This window comes from Anomaloglossus baeobatrachus, chromosome 8, assembly GCF_048569485.1.
Source record: "Anomaloglossus baeobatrachus isolate aAnoBae1 chromosome 8, aAnoBae1.hap1, whole genome shotgun sequence".
Taxonomy (NCBI): domain Eukaryota; kingdom Metazoa; phylum Chordata; class Amphibia; order Anura; family Aromobatidae; genus Anomaloglossus; species Anomaloglossus baeobatrachus.
In genome coordinates, this window is record NC_134360.1 from 253,770,711 (window position 1) to 253,787,552 (window position 16,842).

Here is a 16,842-nt window from a genome sequence, read left to right on the forward strand (position 1 = left end):
CGCTGAGGAAGGGGACGACAACAGGCACCGGCGCTAAAGACGAGGACGACGACAGGCACCGGCGCTAAGGAAGGGGACGACAACAGGCACCGGCGCTAAAGACGAGGATGACGACAGGCACCGGCGCTAAAGACGAGGACGACGACAGGCACCGGCGCTGAGGAAGGGGACGACAACAGGCACCGGCGCTAAAGACGAGGATGACGACAGGCACCGGCGTGAGGAAGGGGACGACAGGCACCGCCGCTGAGGAAGGGGACGACAACAGGCACCGGCGCTAAAGACGAGGACGACGACAGGCACCGGCGCTGAGGAAGGGGACGACAACAGGCACCGGCGCTGAAGAAGAGGACGACGACAGGCACCGGCGCTGATGAAGGGGACGACAACAGGCACCGGCGCTAAAGACGAGGACGACGACAGGCACCGGCGCTGAGGAAGGGGACGACAACAGGCACCGGCGCTGAGGAAGGGGACGACAACAGGCACCGGCGCTGAGGAAGGGGACGACAACAGGCACCGGCGCTGAGGAAGGGGACGACAACAGGCACCGGCGCTGAGGAAGGGGACGACAACAGGCACCGGCGCTGAGGAAGGGGACGACAACAGGCACCGGCGCTGAGGAAGGGGACGACAACAGGCACCGGCGCTGAGAAAGAGGACCACGACAGGCACCGGCGCTGAGGAAGAGGACCACGACAGGCACCGGCGCTGAGGAAGATGACTACGACAGGCACCGGCGCTGAGGAAGATGACTACGACAGGCACCGGCGCTGAGGAAGAGGACGACAACAGGCACCAGCGCTGAAGACGAGGATGACAACAGGCACCGGCGCTGAAGACGAGGACGACAACAGGCACCGGCGCTGAAGACGAGGACGACAACAGGCACCGGCGTCGAAGACGAGGACGACAACAGGCACCGGCGCTGAAGACAAGGACAACAACAGGCTCCGGTGCTGAAGACGAGGACGACAACAGGCAGTGGCGTTGAGGAAGAGGACGACGACAGGCACCGGCGCTGAGGAAGAGGGCGACGACAGGCACCGGCGCTGAGAAAGAGGACGATGACAGGCACCAGCGCTGAGGAAGAGGACGACGACAGGCACCGGCGCTGAGAAAGAGGACGATGACAGGCACCGCCACTGAAGACGAAGACGACAGCCACCGTCGCTGAGGAAGAGGACGACGACAGGCACCGGCGCTGAGAAAGAGGACGACGACAGGCACCGGCGCTGAGAAAGAGGACGACGACAGGCACCGGCGCTGAGGAAGAGGACGACGACAGGCAGCAGCGCTAAGGAAGAGAATGACGACAGGCAGCAGCGCTAAGGAAGAGAATGACGAGAGGCAGCAGCGGTAAGGAAGAGAATGATGACAGGCAGCGGCGGTAAGGAAGAGAATGACGACAGGTAGCAGCGCTAAGGAAGAGAATGACGACAGGTAGCAGCGCTAAGGAAGAGAATGACGACAGACAGCAGCGCTAAGGAAGAGAATGACGACAGGCAGCGGCGGTAAGGAAGAGAATGACGACAGGCAGCAGCGCTAAGGAAGAGAATGACGACAGGCAGCAGCGCTAAGGAAGAGAATGACGACAGGCAGCAGCGCAAAGGAAGAGAATGACGACAGGCAGCGGCGCTAAGGAAGAGAATGACGACAGACAGCGGCGCTAAGGAAATGAATGACGACAGACAGCGGCGCTAAGGAAGAGAATGACGACAGACAGCGGCGCTAAGGAAGAGAATGACGACAGACAGCGGCGCTAAGGAAGAGAATGACGACAGACAGCGGCGCTAAGGAAGAGAATGATGACAGGCAGCAGCGCTAAGGAAGAGAATGACGACAGGCAGCAGCGCAAAGGAAGAGAATGACGACAGGCAGCAGCGCTAAGGAAGAGAATGACGACAGGCAGCAGCGCTAAGGAAGAGAATGACGACAGGTAGCAGCGCAAAGGAAGAGAATGACGACAGGTAGCAGCGCTAAGGAAGAGAATGACGACAGACAGCGGCGCTAAGGAAGAGAATGACGACAGATAGCAGCACTAAGGAAGAGAATGACGACAGACAGCGGCGCTAAGGAAGAGAATGACGACAGGTAGCAGCGCAAAGGAAGAGAATGACGACAGGCAGCGGCGCTAAGGAAGAGAATGACGACAGGTAGCAGCGCTAAGGAAGAGAATGACGACAGACAGCAGCGCTAAGGAAGAGAATGACGACAGACAGCGGCGCTAAGGAAGAGAATGACGACAGGCAGCAGCGCTAAGGAAGAGAATGACAACAGGCAGCAGCGCTAAGGAAGAGAATGACGACAGGCAGCGGCGGTAAGGAAGAGAATGACGACAGGCAGCAGCGCTAAGGAAGAGAATGACGAGAGGCAGCAGCGGTAAGGAAGAGAATGATGACAGGCAGCGGCGGTAAGGAAGAGAATGATGACAGGCAGCAGCGCTAAGGAAGAGAATGACGACAGGCAGCGGCGCCAAGGAAGAGAATGACGACAGGCAGCGGCGCTAAGGAATAGAATGACGACAGGCAGCAGCGCTAAGGAAGAAAATGATGACAGGCAGCGGCGGTAAGGAAGAGAATGACGACAGGCAGCAGCGCTAAGGAAGAGAATGACGACAGGCAGCGGCGCTAAGGAAGAGAATGACAGGCAGCGGCGCTAAGGAAGAGAATGACGACAGGCCATCACTACCAGGCTACGGTGCACAGTGTCCTCCTGCTTCACTGCTGAGTGACTTCAGGCAAAAAGTGATGAGTCAAGCAGGAGGCGGGGAACAGAGCTGCAGTGACGGAGGCTTCAGATCTACCATAGCTCTTTAGACTCATTTGCATATTCATACAAATGCAGATTTCTCAGTAACGGAAGAACGGACCGGCCATGTAAAGGTATTGCTGGACTTGTCTTTGAAAGCGCTACATCTGCATATAAATAGTGTGGGGTGTGGTATCCTGCTGATAAAGTCCCTTTAAGTTATGGACATCCCTTTTAAAAGGAACCAGTCATATAATTCACACTGTCCAATCCATGGGCATCAGGAATCAGAGCCTGGCTGTGCGATAAAAACGTATGAAGGGCCGGCCGGAGACAATAAGGTTATATGAGACTGGTCCGGTGCTGACCCCGGCCGCCTCCTCCCCACACCGCTCTAGTTGATTCTCCATGTATGTACATAGCCGGAGATGTGTCAATCAACTGGAGCGGTGGGGGGGTGTCACAGAGGACAAGTTTTATCAGTCCTCGTAGTCCCTGACCGGATCTTCACACTAGGATCTGACACGTCTGGCTGCAATGGCTCAGCCGGGCTCTGACGCATGAATCTAGTGACCGCTCCCCATTAAAAGATCTAATGTCTCGGTGGCAAATACCACAAGACACTTTCTGTGCAGGTCAGTCCTCGATGGGGTCAGAGATTTTGTGTTACCACAAGGGGGGCATACACAATGTCAGGCAGGAGAGATTAATATTCTGTATGAGCAAAATATAAGCAGCATAAATACATATTATATGCAGAATTGTGTCCAAGGATAAAGCCGAGACGAGGATTTGCTGCCTCATGTGCATATAACACAATTACTCATCCACTGCTTGTATCAGTAACGAAGAGCTCCCCCTGGTGGCAGCAGGAGACATTTATCTCTGCACTAAATTCTGTTCTGATTCATTCAGATTAAAAGGGATTGTCAGATATTGAGACTGTATAAAGCGCACCAATCACCAGGAATGTCCTATATAACCTAAAGTCAGTGCTATACTGGCACTATCAGGCTGATCCTATACATATAGTGCTATACTGGCACTATCAGGCTGATTCTATACATACAGTGCTATACTGGCACTATCAGGCTGATTCTATACATACAGTGCTATACTGGCACTATCAGGCTGATCCTATACATACAGTGCTATACTGGCACTATCAGGCTGATCCTATACATATAGTGCTATACTGGCACTATCAGGCTGATTCTATACATACAGTGCTATACTGGCACTCAGGCTGATTCTATACATACAGTGCTATACTGGCACTCAGGCTGATTCTATACATACAGTGCTATACTGGCACTCAGGCTGATTCTATACATACAGTACTATACTGGCACTATCAGGCTGATCCTATACATATAGTGCTATACTGGCACTATCAGGCTGATCCTATACATATAGTGCTATACTGGCACTATCAGGCTGATTCTATACATATAGTGCTATACTGGCGCTATCAGGCTGATTCTATACATACAGTGCTATACTGGCACTATCAGGCTGATTCTATACATATAGTGCTATACTGGCACTATCAGGCTGATTCTATACATACTGTGCTATACTGGTGCTATCAGGCTGATCCTATACATATAGTGCTATACTGGCACTATCAGGCTGATTCTATACATACAGTGCTATACTGGCACTATCAGGCTGATCCTATACATATAGTGCTATACTGGCACTCAGGCTGATTCTATACATATAGTGCTATACTGGCACTATCAGGCTGATTCTATACATACAGTGCTATACTGGCACTCAGGCTGATTCTATACATACAGTGCTATACTGGCACTCAGGCTGATTCTATACATACAGTACTATACTGGTGCTATCAGGCTGATCCTATACATATAGTGCTATACTGGCACTATCAGGCTGATCCTATACATATAGTGCTATACTGGCACTATCAGGCTGATTCTATACATACAGTGCTATACTGGCACTATCAGGCTGATCCTATACATACAGTGCTATACTGGCACCATCAGGCTGATTCTATACATACAGTGCTATACTGGCACCATCAGGCTGATTCTATACATACAGTGCTATACTGGCACTATCAGGCTGATTCTATACATACAGTGCTATACTGGCACTATCAGGCTGATTCTATACATACAGTGCTATACTGGCACTATCAGGCTGACTCTATACATACAGTGCTATACTGGCGCTATCAGGCTGAGTCTATACATACAGTGCTATACTGGCACTATCAGGCTGATTCTATACATACAGTGCTATACTGGCACTATCAGGCTGATTCTATACATACAGTGCTATACTGGCACCATCAGGCTGATTCTATACATACAGTGCTATACTGGCACCATCAGGCTGATTCTATACCTACAGTGCTATACTGGCACTATCATGCTGATTCTATACATACAGTGCTATACTGGCACTATCAGGCTGATTCTATACATACAGTGCTATACTGGCACTATCAGGCTGATTCTATACATAGTGCTATACTGGCACTATCAGGCTGAGTCTATACATACAGTGCTATACTGGCACTATCAGGCTGATTCTATACATACAGTGCTATACTGGCACTATCAGGCTGATTCTATACATACAGTGCTATACTGGCCGTACATCACCAAGCACAATGCCGAGCCATACATCACCAAGCACAATGCCGAGCCGTACATCACCAACCACAATGGCGAGCCGTACATCACCAACCACAATGGCGAGCCGTACATCACCAACCACAATGGCGAGCCGTACATCACCAAGCACAATGAAGAGCCGTACATCACCAAGCACAATGAAGAGCCGTACATAACCAAGCACAATGCCGAGCCGTACATCACCAAGCACAATGCCGAGCCGTACATCACCAAGCACAATGCCGAGCGATACATCACCAAGCACAATGCCGAGCCGTACATCACCAAGCACAATGCCGAGCCGTACATCACCAAGCACAATGCCGAGCCGTACATCACCAAGCACAATGCTGAGCCGTACATCACCAAGCACAATGCCAAGCCCTACATCACCAAGCACAATGCCGAGCCATACATCACCAAGCACAATGCCAAGCCATACATCACCAAGCACAATGCCGAGCCATACATCACCAAGCACCATGCCGAGCCGTACATCACCAAGCACAATGCCGAGCCGTACATCACCAAGCACAATGCCGAGCCATACATCACCAAGCACAATGCCGAGCCGTACATCACCAAGCACAATGCCGAGCCGTACATCACCAAGCACAATGCCGAGCCGCACATCACCAAGCACAATGCCGAGCGTTGGATGGAGTAGTGTAAAGCCGCCACCACTGTACTGGAGGAAACCATGTTCCAGGTTACCATGTAATGATTAACGTCCCCTTACGCAGTCCACGCTGCTTCAGATCGGGTTATAACTAAAATCTTTGTAATTTCACAACAATAAAGTGCTATAAAAATGTAAGTGAAGCAATCAACGTAAGACGAGATTACAGAAAGAAGGGAGGACGCCTGAGAGAAGATGCCGGAACAGATTGCAGGGATGATGACAGCTGAATACATGTGGCATGAAGCACGCGGCTGACAAGTGCCGCTGCAGACCAACACGTAGACATCTGCAGCTCGTGTATGTACAGCGAGTGATAAGTGTCATCCAAAGTCAGGTTCACAGTTTTCACAGAAGTATAAACTGTAACACGTTTCTATATAGAGATAATTAACCTTCTGCAACCTCGATACATGCTATATAATGCGGCCTGTCACATCCGGCACACATACACATTTCCATTCTAACTAACGGAAAGGTATAGAGCCGAAATGTATCAAAGCCGATAAGTAGCAGCTCCTGCTGATGAGACGTCGGCTCTTCTGACATATGTGTGACTTAAAGGGGTGGAAGCTTGCAACCACTCTATGTGACTGCAGACTTGAGAATGCGCAGTGCGCACACTGTCAGGATTCTTCAGTATCGGAAGCAAGTGGTGATGTGACCACAAGTATATGATATGCATACTGCCGACCACATTCCAACTAGACGTGTCTGGCATTCTTCAATTCACTTGTATTGAGCAAGGCCGCATGTCTAGTCGACTCTTGACCGCATGCATGCAAATCACATACTTGTGGTGACACATCTGCCCATTCTTGGAGAATCCTGAAGAAGCGCACACTGTGTGCTGCGAGGATTCCCCAAGTCCGCAGTCGTATACAGTGACAGTAGACTTTAAAGGGGCTGTACAGCCTTGGGGTTAAAGGGTTAGTTAGTAACTAAATGGAGGCACAGTTAAGCATGCTCACCTCAGCGCTCTGCTATCTCCAGCAGTCAATGAATGGAGCCGGTGACAGCATTCTCCACCATCGCTCCATTGAAATGAGCCCTGTCCACAGAATAATGGGGAGCCCCATCGGTCTGCCCCCCGCAATCACCAAGTTATCCCCTATGCCGTATGGACAGCGGATAACTTACAGACTAAGTACAGATTCTAGGATTTCTGTATTCTCCAAAAAATAACTCAGTGGCACCCATCAGTGTATAAAAAAAAAAACAAAAAAAAAAACACGCATACTTGTGGTCATGTGACCGCCCGCTGGAGTGGGCACCACAGCTGAATACTGACAGTGTGCATTGTGCATACTGATAGGATTCGTCCATCAGCAGTTCAGTCAGATTGATCAAATGCATAAATGTAGGTGAAGTTTGGAAAAAAAACCTTTATTATATTGGTGTAAATTGGTAATTTGCATAAAGTCACCATCTTTCCCTAATGGGTTTCAATTACAGGGAATGCCAAATGTATCATTTGCCTAAGGATGGACGCAGAATAACCTAAAAGAAAAACGGACAATGATAGAAGCGCAAGCGTTACCTGGACTGGCTGGACATCGATGGAAGCGGCAAGTCTGGGGTCAGGACGTAAAGGTTATTGTGTTTTGGCAAATGAAGAGTCCTTAAAACGGTCTAAAAAATAAAACAATAGCAGATGAGTGAAGAGAAGTGGCCCTGCGGTCAGACATTATACATTATACCAGCCTTACACATATCGGGAACATACACAACCGTGGATCTGCGCGGACGCCATGCTACTCTATGGAGAAATATTCACCTGACTTGGAAATATCATCAGTAACTCAAGGACAAGCTCTTTATTACTTAAACGAATATATTTTGCAATTGTGTTTCATTAACAATTTTTGCACCATTTGCCCTTCACAGCCTCTGCGTTACAATTTCTCTTGCTGGCTGTAGAATGAGGTAACTGAGGATCTGTCAGTGAGCTCATTCTGACAGGGGGTTTGTAAATGGATTATTTCAGATGAGCGCGGAATCTGTTTGTTTGCTGTCTGTATGCAAAATGGGGAAGGACGGCGACCAACGCGTGTTATTGTGGTGGTTCACAAGACCGGTTTATACACGCGGACCGATGGTCTGAATGTAAAAAGAAAGCAAATAGATCAGTATTTCGGATCAGACTCACCCATGTTAAGTAAAAAAAAAAAAAAAAAAAAAAAAAAAACCCCGAAATCACATAAGGGTTTCCAGCCGTAGGTTTTTCATTGATACATTACAATTATTAACACTGGAAGCGGTGTAGCTCATAAACAGAGATAAAAAAGCTACAAACGCCCTGTTAGAAGGAGCTCACTGATGGATTCTTAGTTTACCCATTCAGCAGTCAGAAATGTCCTGAGTAACAAATATCTTTGTACCGTGTTAGCCAGTAGAGATAAAAAAAATTGTTTAAAAGAACAGAGAGTCCTCAGTGGTTGATACCTTTTAATGGCTAACTGAAAAGATAAGAACCATCTTTTCAGTTAGCCATTAAAAGGTATCAACCACTGAGGACTCTCTGTTCTTTTAAACAATTCTGAGTAACAAAGACATTGTAAAAAGGTTTTTTTTATGAAACCCAAATGCTTAAAAAAAGTAACCAGAGTCCAGAACCTTTAGGCCCTGTGCGCCCTAGAAAATGGAATTTTCTTAAAAAAAATTCCACAAGCTCTTAAAGATTTCCGCACCTGCAGAAAAAAAACGCAAAAAATCCGCATGCGGTATGTTGCGTATTGGTGCGGATTTGGTGCGGAATTGCGGCAGGTTGTTCCCTGCGGGATTTCACTGTTCTCCCCGGTCCTGCTGTCCTTGGTGCTGAAGTCTCCGGGCCGTGCTTTTGTCCCACGCGGCTGCCTCCGGCGCTCTGCTGTTTGCGGGTCAGCTGTGCACTGCATAACTGCATATGCATGAGCCGGCCTGGAAGCAGGAGAGCAGTATCTGAAGGCAGCCGCGCAGGAGAAGGTGAGTATAAGATCAGTGGTGACTTCAGTCAGCTGATGTGCAGTGACAGCGGGAGTCCTTCACCTGGAGTCCTCCACCTGTCACTGCAAAGCTCATGAGTGACGTCCCCGCTGATCCCGGCGGCTCACTTCACTTGCATCCTGAGCCTCACAGTGAGCAGTCGTGGTCTATGGCGCTCACTGTGAGTGCCAGGTGTAGCAGAGCTGGAAGCGTCGTGGGACATCTTGTGGACTACATCGGACCTGGAGGGCTGTTATTAGGGGTTAATAAAGTGGTGAAAGAGGTTTTTTTTTTGTCTTTTATTTCAAATAAAGGATTTTTGGGGTGTTTGTGCTTATTTACTTTCACTTACAGTTTAGTGATGAGGGGGTGTCATATAGTGATGAGACGCCTGCTATCACTAAACTAGGACTTAATGGCAGCTATGGGCTGCTGCCATTAACTCCATCATTACCGTGATTGCCACCACATCACGGCAACGGGAAGAGCCGGGAAAAGTCCGGGACTGTCGCATCTAATGGATGCGGAAATTACGGGCGGCTGCTGGCTGATATTTTTAGGCTGGGGGGCTCCCCATAACGTGGGGCTCCCCATCCTGAGAATACCAGCCCCCCCCCCCCCCGGTTGTGAGGCTTTATCCTGGCTGGTTATCAAAATTTGTGGGAACCGCACGCCTTTTTTTTAATTATTTATTTTACTGTACGCTATAGACCCGCCCACCGGTGGCTGTGATTGGTTGCACTGAGACAGCTGTCACTCAGCGTGGGGGTGTGTCTGCCTGCAACCAATCACAGCCACCGGTGAGCAGGGAAGGAGTGAATACGAGTTGGAATAATGAGCGGCCGGCTCTGGAAGGTGAAAGAGCCACCGCGGGAGCAGTGTGACAGCCGCCCGGTCATCGGTGAGTATGAAGCGCTTGCTCCTACCCCTATCGGCCAGATTCTGTTCCTCAAACTTTATTTGGGGAGCAGCATCTGGCCAGATACCGGGGATCAATCCTCGGCCGACCCAGAGTCAGCGGGTGATTCATCTGCCAGCCCTCGAAACGGCAGGGATCTGCGGAAAAGAAGTGACATGCAATTGTTTATGCTGCGGGAATCCCACAGCAAAACACGCAGCTGTCACAATCCGCATAGTGCGCACAGCATTTTTTTTCCCATAGGATTTGCTGGTGAATCACTGCAGAGATGTTATGAAGATTTTCTGCAGCGAAACATGCAGCAAAACTGCGTTAAAAACCGCAGCGTGCGCACAGGGCCTTAAGGGTACGTTCTGACAGGGTACAAAATGAGCAGATCCTCCAAAAGGGACAATCAATGATACAACCACCCTCCACCTACAGGAAATAGGGCTCTATTTTTTTTAAATATACAGTGATCATAGATAATGGCCTTCGCTCCGTTTCTGCCACTTCAGCAACTGTGATTGGAGCCTGCTATCTTTATGTCAAAAATTGGCACTGCACAGGCACGGTGGCAAGTCTGCCCCATCCAGCCTGACCCGCGCCTCCCCCGACAGCCTGACCCGCGCCTCCCCCGACAGCCTGACCCGCGCCTCCCCCGACAGCCTGACCCGCGCCTCCCCCCGACAGCCTGACCCGCGCCTCCCCCGACAGCCTGACCCGCGCCTCCCCCGACAGCCTGACCCGCGCCTCCCCCGACAGCCTGACCCGCGCCACCCCCGACAGCCTGACCCGCGCCACCCCCGACAGCCTGACCCGCGCCTCCCCCGACAGCCTGACCCGCGCCTCCCCCGACAGCCTGACCCGCGCCTCCCCCGACAGCCTGACCCGCGCCTCCCCCGACAGCCTGACCCGCGCCTCCCCCGACAGTCTGACCCGCGCCTCCCCCGACAGCCTGACCCGCGCCTCCCCCGACAGCCTGACTTGCGCCACCCCCGACAGCCTGACCCGCGCCTCCCCCGACAGCCTGACCCGCGCCTCCCCCGACAGCCTGACCCGCGCCTCCCCCGACAGCCTGACCCGCGCCTCCCCCGACAGCCTGACCTGCACGGAGGTGTGACCTCTAATACTGAAAGCTTTCTTGCTAGGAATGGATATAGCACTATCAGAGTAAGTGAGCAGGGGATGCAGGTTGTGGGATTTGTGCGCTCGGCACAGCACACGTGTATGGGGGTGTCAGCGCGCCCCGGTGCAGGGTCAGGGCCTCTGCTCAGGCATTTTGTATTCCAGGGCCTTTCCCCGATGAGTGTTTGTCTTTCTTTTGGTAACTTAAGACCTGTTCAGGGCAGAGAAGCCTCAGGAACAGCGTGTATCCAGCGCAGAACAGCGCTTCTATTCACCAGCCGCTGCTATTTAAAGCACCAACCTTCCAAAAATAGTGCGACTGTCCGCTCAATGATAGGCCTGCACACTGCGCCTCTGTCCCTCCGCACGCACCAAGATGCCACTGACTCGGGGGAAGATGTGAAAAGTTTATTAACCATTTCATGAACGTTTCATAAGAGGGGGATAGAGATAAGAGCGGATGGCCACAGACCCCTGTGAAGACAAGTAACTGTAACTGGATTGATGACATTTAGGCCCCGTCACTTGCCAGAAATACCGTATGTACATTTTTGTGTATCTGGTGTAAAGGCCGCTGTTCTCCTGAATCCGGAGCGGATTTTCTTTTGTTCTTGCTCCTCTCCGTTACCGAGATACAGCCCTGTCTAACCTTTATGTAAATTCTGGGGGTTTCAGCCAAGTGGGTGTGGTAATCAAATATTCTACAAAAACCATGCCCAATTGACCTTAAAAAAAAAAAAAAAAAAAATAAAGAAATTTCTATACAGGAAAGAGGGGGCTATATCTGAGGAACCGAGTAACACAAGAAAAAAACAAAACCATGGCAATATTCAAGAGAAAAGCGGCATTTACACCAGGTACAATAATTACGTATGGCCAAAAAAAGATTGTAAAAAAAAGTTTCATTTTCGAGTCCGTCCGTCCTGAAATTGTCTGCACCAGCTTTCAGCACCAAATTTCACCCTGCTGGCAGAATTTTTTATTTTTTTATTTTTGATGACCAAGGGATGCAAATTTGATGCTGAGATTTTTACACCATATTCCTGCATCCAATCTACACCTCCTGGCAGAAAAACGAGGTGTTTTGATGCAACATTTTTGCCGCGGTTATTTTTCCGCGATTTTTGCCAGGAGATGCACATTTGGTGCTGAAATAGTCTGCACCCGCTTTCAGCACCAAATTTCCACCTGCTGGCAGAATTTATTTTTTATTTTTTGACTCCTGTCAGAAGTGTGCAGCAGTGGCGGTGATGCGCTGTCAGACTCGTGCGGGTCTGACATCACCCGGCACAGCCTGCTGCCGTCTGAACATAAGCGTGCATGTACCTAGAAACACACGCACGCTCCTGTGAGAGGTTTGCAGCTGTTCTACGATGTCAGACTCGCGGGAGTTCCTCACAAATGTAACTGCGGCGTAGAAAAAAAATGCTTTTTTTTTTAAATAAATAAATAATTAAAAAAAACGATGTGCAGTTCCCCCTAATTTTCATCCCCAGCCATGATAACCGGCTGGGGGCTGGTATATCCTCAGCCCGCAGCCGCCCGGTATTGCCGCATCTATTAGATGTGACCATACCAGTGTGCGATACCGGCTCTTCCTGCAGGCGTGATGCGGTGCCAGTCGGGGTGATAGCAGGGGTTAATAGCGGCGCACAGCTGCTGCTAAACCCTAGCTTTGTGTGATGGCACAGGCGTCTATCAGAAACCTGCATCACACTAACCTGTAAGTGACAGTAAATAAACACAGAGAACAATCCTTTATTTGAAAAAAGTACAAAACACACCCTCCTTCCCCACTTTATTAACCCCCAACACCCTGCAGCTCCGACGTAATCCACAGGAGATGTCCCATGCCGACACATCCAGCTCTCCTACATGTCAGAGTGGGCAGCTATAGAGCACGGCTGCCCGCTCTGAGTGCAGCCTATTACTGAGCCGCGATAAGCGATGACCGCGGCAGAGCTGTCACAGGCTGGGGGGCGCATCAGCCAAGAACCAATCACAACTGAGAGGACGGCCGGTGGGCGGGGAAAACACTGAAAGCTGTGTGATTGCGTGCACAGCACAGGAAGTGAAAGCGCGACCTGGAAGCAGTGTGCCGCCATGACACAGAGTCTCGGTAAGTATGAAACGCTCATTTATTAGTTGTTTTTAGCATTTTTTATTAATTGCTGATTCTGGATCGTGCACCCGGAATCCTGCGCCCGGGTCCGGCCCGGGGATAGCGCTGAAATTGCGCGGATCGGACGTTTACAGTCCGGGTCCGCTTAACACTAATGTTATCAGCTATCCCATGGATGAGCTATTGCTTGTATCTCACACTTGTTGTATTGAAGTTGCTGAGGCTTTCAGCCGATTGCTGCAGATTTAGCATCAGATACTCTATGGCATTATTATTATTATTATTATTCTTTATTTTAATAAACAGAAGAAAGTGGTGCACTATTGTAAAGCAATTCCTACTTACAGCATCCTCCACATCTCCAGATTTCCAGCCTTTTAATAGCATTTTGGATGAAGGAACCTGAAGCTCGTTTTCTAGGATTTGTTTTATATCACCTGGAAATATAAAAACATATTAAAATACATTAAAAAAAAAAAAGTAAAATTGTGCTGGAGCTGTAAAAAAAAAGAGAAAGGCAAAGTGAACCATAACCAGATGTTTTACATGTTGCATAAAGAAAGCAATAAAAAATAAATAAATAAAAAAAAAATAGTCATATTACCCCACACTCGTATTCGAGGGGTTGTCCAGGATTTTAACACTGATTACCTATCGCTAGGATGGGTCATGGATGTCTGATAGACGGGGGTGCGACTCCTGGCACCCCCACCGACCAGATATCTACAGTGGTGCAGGCGTCTATCGGAATTACTCAGTTGTGGAGCTGCACAGCACAGCTCCATAGATAGACTAGTGGCCGCTGCCAGGTACTGCACATCCGCCCCTATTGATTAGATTAGGGGGCGGACATGCAGTACCCAGCCGTGGACACTGTACAGTTGACGTACTTGTGTTGAGTAGTTCCGGCCGGCGGCGGCTTTCAGAACAGGTAATCAGTGGTGGTTCCGGAGTTGCACTCCCATTGATTGGACATTGACAGCCGATCCTGAGAAGAGGTCATCAATGGTAAAGTTCCGTACAACCCCTTTATATGGAGGGTAAATATATTCGTGAAAAAGAAAAAAATTACAGCACTCACAAAACTGCATAAAAAAAAAAAAACAAAAAAAAAAAACCTCTTTCCTTATTTGAAAACAAATGCACAGAAGGTAGAAAGTTACCTGGAGTCAGACTGGATAACAGCTGTTTCGCCTTCACTCACCCATTATCTAACCAGACTCCTGATGAAGCCTGAGTGAAGGCGAAACGTCTGTTACCCCAGTCATACACCATGTAACTCTCTCCTTTCTATGCACATGATCTGAAATAAAGGAAGAGGGTTGTTTTTTCTTATGCAGCCATTGCTTCTTCTTCTTTACTATGTATAGGTGTTCTATCTCGATATAGTGAGCACCGCAGCTGCTTCATTTCCCTAGCCCCGGATTATAATACTGCTTTGTGCTTTCTGCAGAACTAGTTTTGGGATTTAAATGGAGGGTAACTTGCAATGAGCACCACTTACAGAGTCGCTCTGTATGAACAGCCATCGTTATACCCGAGTGCAGCCATCCTTCTGTTACATCGACGGTTATTTACCCTAATGGCCATTGTGAAATAAAACATTTCCCCGCTGTGATCGATGCAGGGAAATGCCGGGCTGACGTTTACTGGGGACGTCTTAAACATTGCGTCAAAACTTGGGGTGTCAGGATTTAGACAACTCACTGTTATTAGTCAAGCAAATTGAGCAAACGATGTTATTGTGCATTAATCAAGAAGAACCCTTTAAAAGGTCATGTTTTACCTAAATGCATGTATAAAATATTATAAATTAAATAATTAAATAAATAATTATAAATATAAAAATAATAATTTCAGCAAATGAGTTTTATTAACAGATTTGCGCTCTTTGCCATCTCCAGCCTCTGTGCAGCACGGTCTATGCTGGCGGGGAGCCGGTCAGCGAGCTCTTATCTGTCTGACCCCGATCTCCTCTCAGTTTACTCATGACCCAAAATGCAGCTCAACTCTGCAGTGTCCCAGCATAGAAGACATCTGCAGTGTCCCAGCATAGAAGAGATCTGCAGTGTCCCAGCATAGAAGACATCTGCAGTGTCCCAGCATAGAAGACATCTGCAGTGTCCCAGCATAGAAGACATCTGCAGTGTCCCAGCATAGAAGAGATCTGCAGTGTCCCAGCATAGAAGACATCTGCAGTGTCCCAGCATAGAAGACATCTGCAGTGTCCCAGCATAGAAGACATCTGCAGTGTCCCAGCATAGAAGACATCTGCAGTGTCCCAGCATAGAAGAGATCTGCAGTGTCCCAGCATAGAAGACATCTGCAGTGTCCCAGCATAGAAGAGATCTGCAGTGTCCCAGCATAGAAGACATCTGCAGTGTCCCAGCATAGAAGACATCTGCAGTGTCCCAGCATAGAAGACATCTGCAGTGTCCCAGCATAGAAGAGATCTGCAGTGTCCCAGCATAGAAGAGATCTGCAGTGTCCCAGCATAGAAGAGATCTGCAGTGTCCCAGCATAGAAGACATCTGCAGTGTCCCAGCATAGAAGACATCTGCAGTGTCCCAGCATAGAAGACATCTGCAGTGTCCCAGCATAGAAGACATCTGCAGTGTCCCAGCATAGAAGACATCTGCAGTGTCCCAGCATAGAAGACATCTGCAGTGTCCCAGCATAGAAGACATCTGCAGTGTCCCAGCATAGAAGACATCTGCAGTGTCCCAGCATAGAAGACATCTGCAGTGTCCCAGCATAGAAGAGATCTGCAGTGTCCCAGCATAGAAGACATCTGCAGTGTCCCAGCATAGAAGACATCTGCAGTGTCCCAGCATAGAAGACATCTGCAGTGTCCCAGCATAGAAGACATCTGCAGTGTCCCAGCATAGAAGACATCTGCAGTGTCCCAGCATAGAAGACATCTGCAGTGTCCCAGCATAGAAGACATCTGCAGTGTCCCAGCATAGAAGACATCTGCAGCGTCCCAGCATAGAAGACATCTGCAGCGTCCCAGCATAGAAGACATCTGCAGTGTCCCAGCATAGAAGACATCTGCAGTGTCCCAGCATAGAAGACATCTGCAGTGTCCCAGCATAGAAGACATCTGCAGTGTCCCAGCATAGAAGACATCTGCAGTGTCCCAGCATAGAAGACATCTGCAGTGTCCCAGCACAGAAGACATCTGCAGTGTCCCAGCATAGAAGAGATCTGCAGTGTCCCAGCATAGAAGACATCTGCAGTGTCCCAGCATAGAAGACATCTGCAGTGTCCCAGCATAGAAGACATCTGCAGTGTCCCAGCATAGAAGACATCTGCAGTGTCCCAGCATAGAAGACATCTGCAGTGTCCCAGCATAGAAGAGATCTGCAGTGTCCCAGCATAGAAGACATCTGCAGTGTCCCAGCATAGAAGACATCTGCAGTGTCCCAGCATAGAAGACATCTGCAGTGTCCCAGCATAGAAGAGATCTGCAGTGTCCCAGCATAGAAGAGATCTGCAGTGTCCCAGCATAGAAGACATCTGCAGTGTCCCAGCATAGAAGACATCTGCAGTGTCCCAGCATAGAAGACATCTGCAGTGTCCCAGCATAGAAGAGATCTGCAGTGTCCCAGCATAGAAGACATCTGCAGTGTCCCAGCATAGAAGACAT

General features: G+C 49.2%; 1 protein-coding gene across 1 annotated transcript in view; it reads right to left on the reverse strand.

The window, feature by feature from the left end:
* FAF1 (Fas associated factor 1) overlaps positions 1-16,842 on the reverse strand; it is a 330,141-nt gene that overhangs the window by 257,246 nt on the left and 56,053 nt on the right. Inside the window, exons 5-6 of the mRNA XM_075320555.1 lie at positions 13,539-13,630; positions 7,622-7,713 (exon numbers count right to left, since the gene is read on the reverse strand). Coding sequence (XP_075176670.1) covers positions 7,622-7,713; positions 13,539-13,630 — 184 coding nt within the window. The remainder of the gene's footprint in view (positions 1-7,621; positions 7,714-13,538; positions 13,631-16,842) is intronic.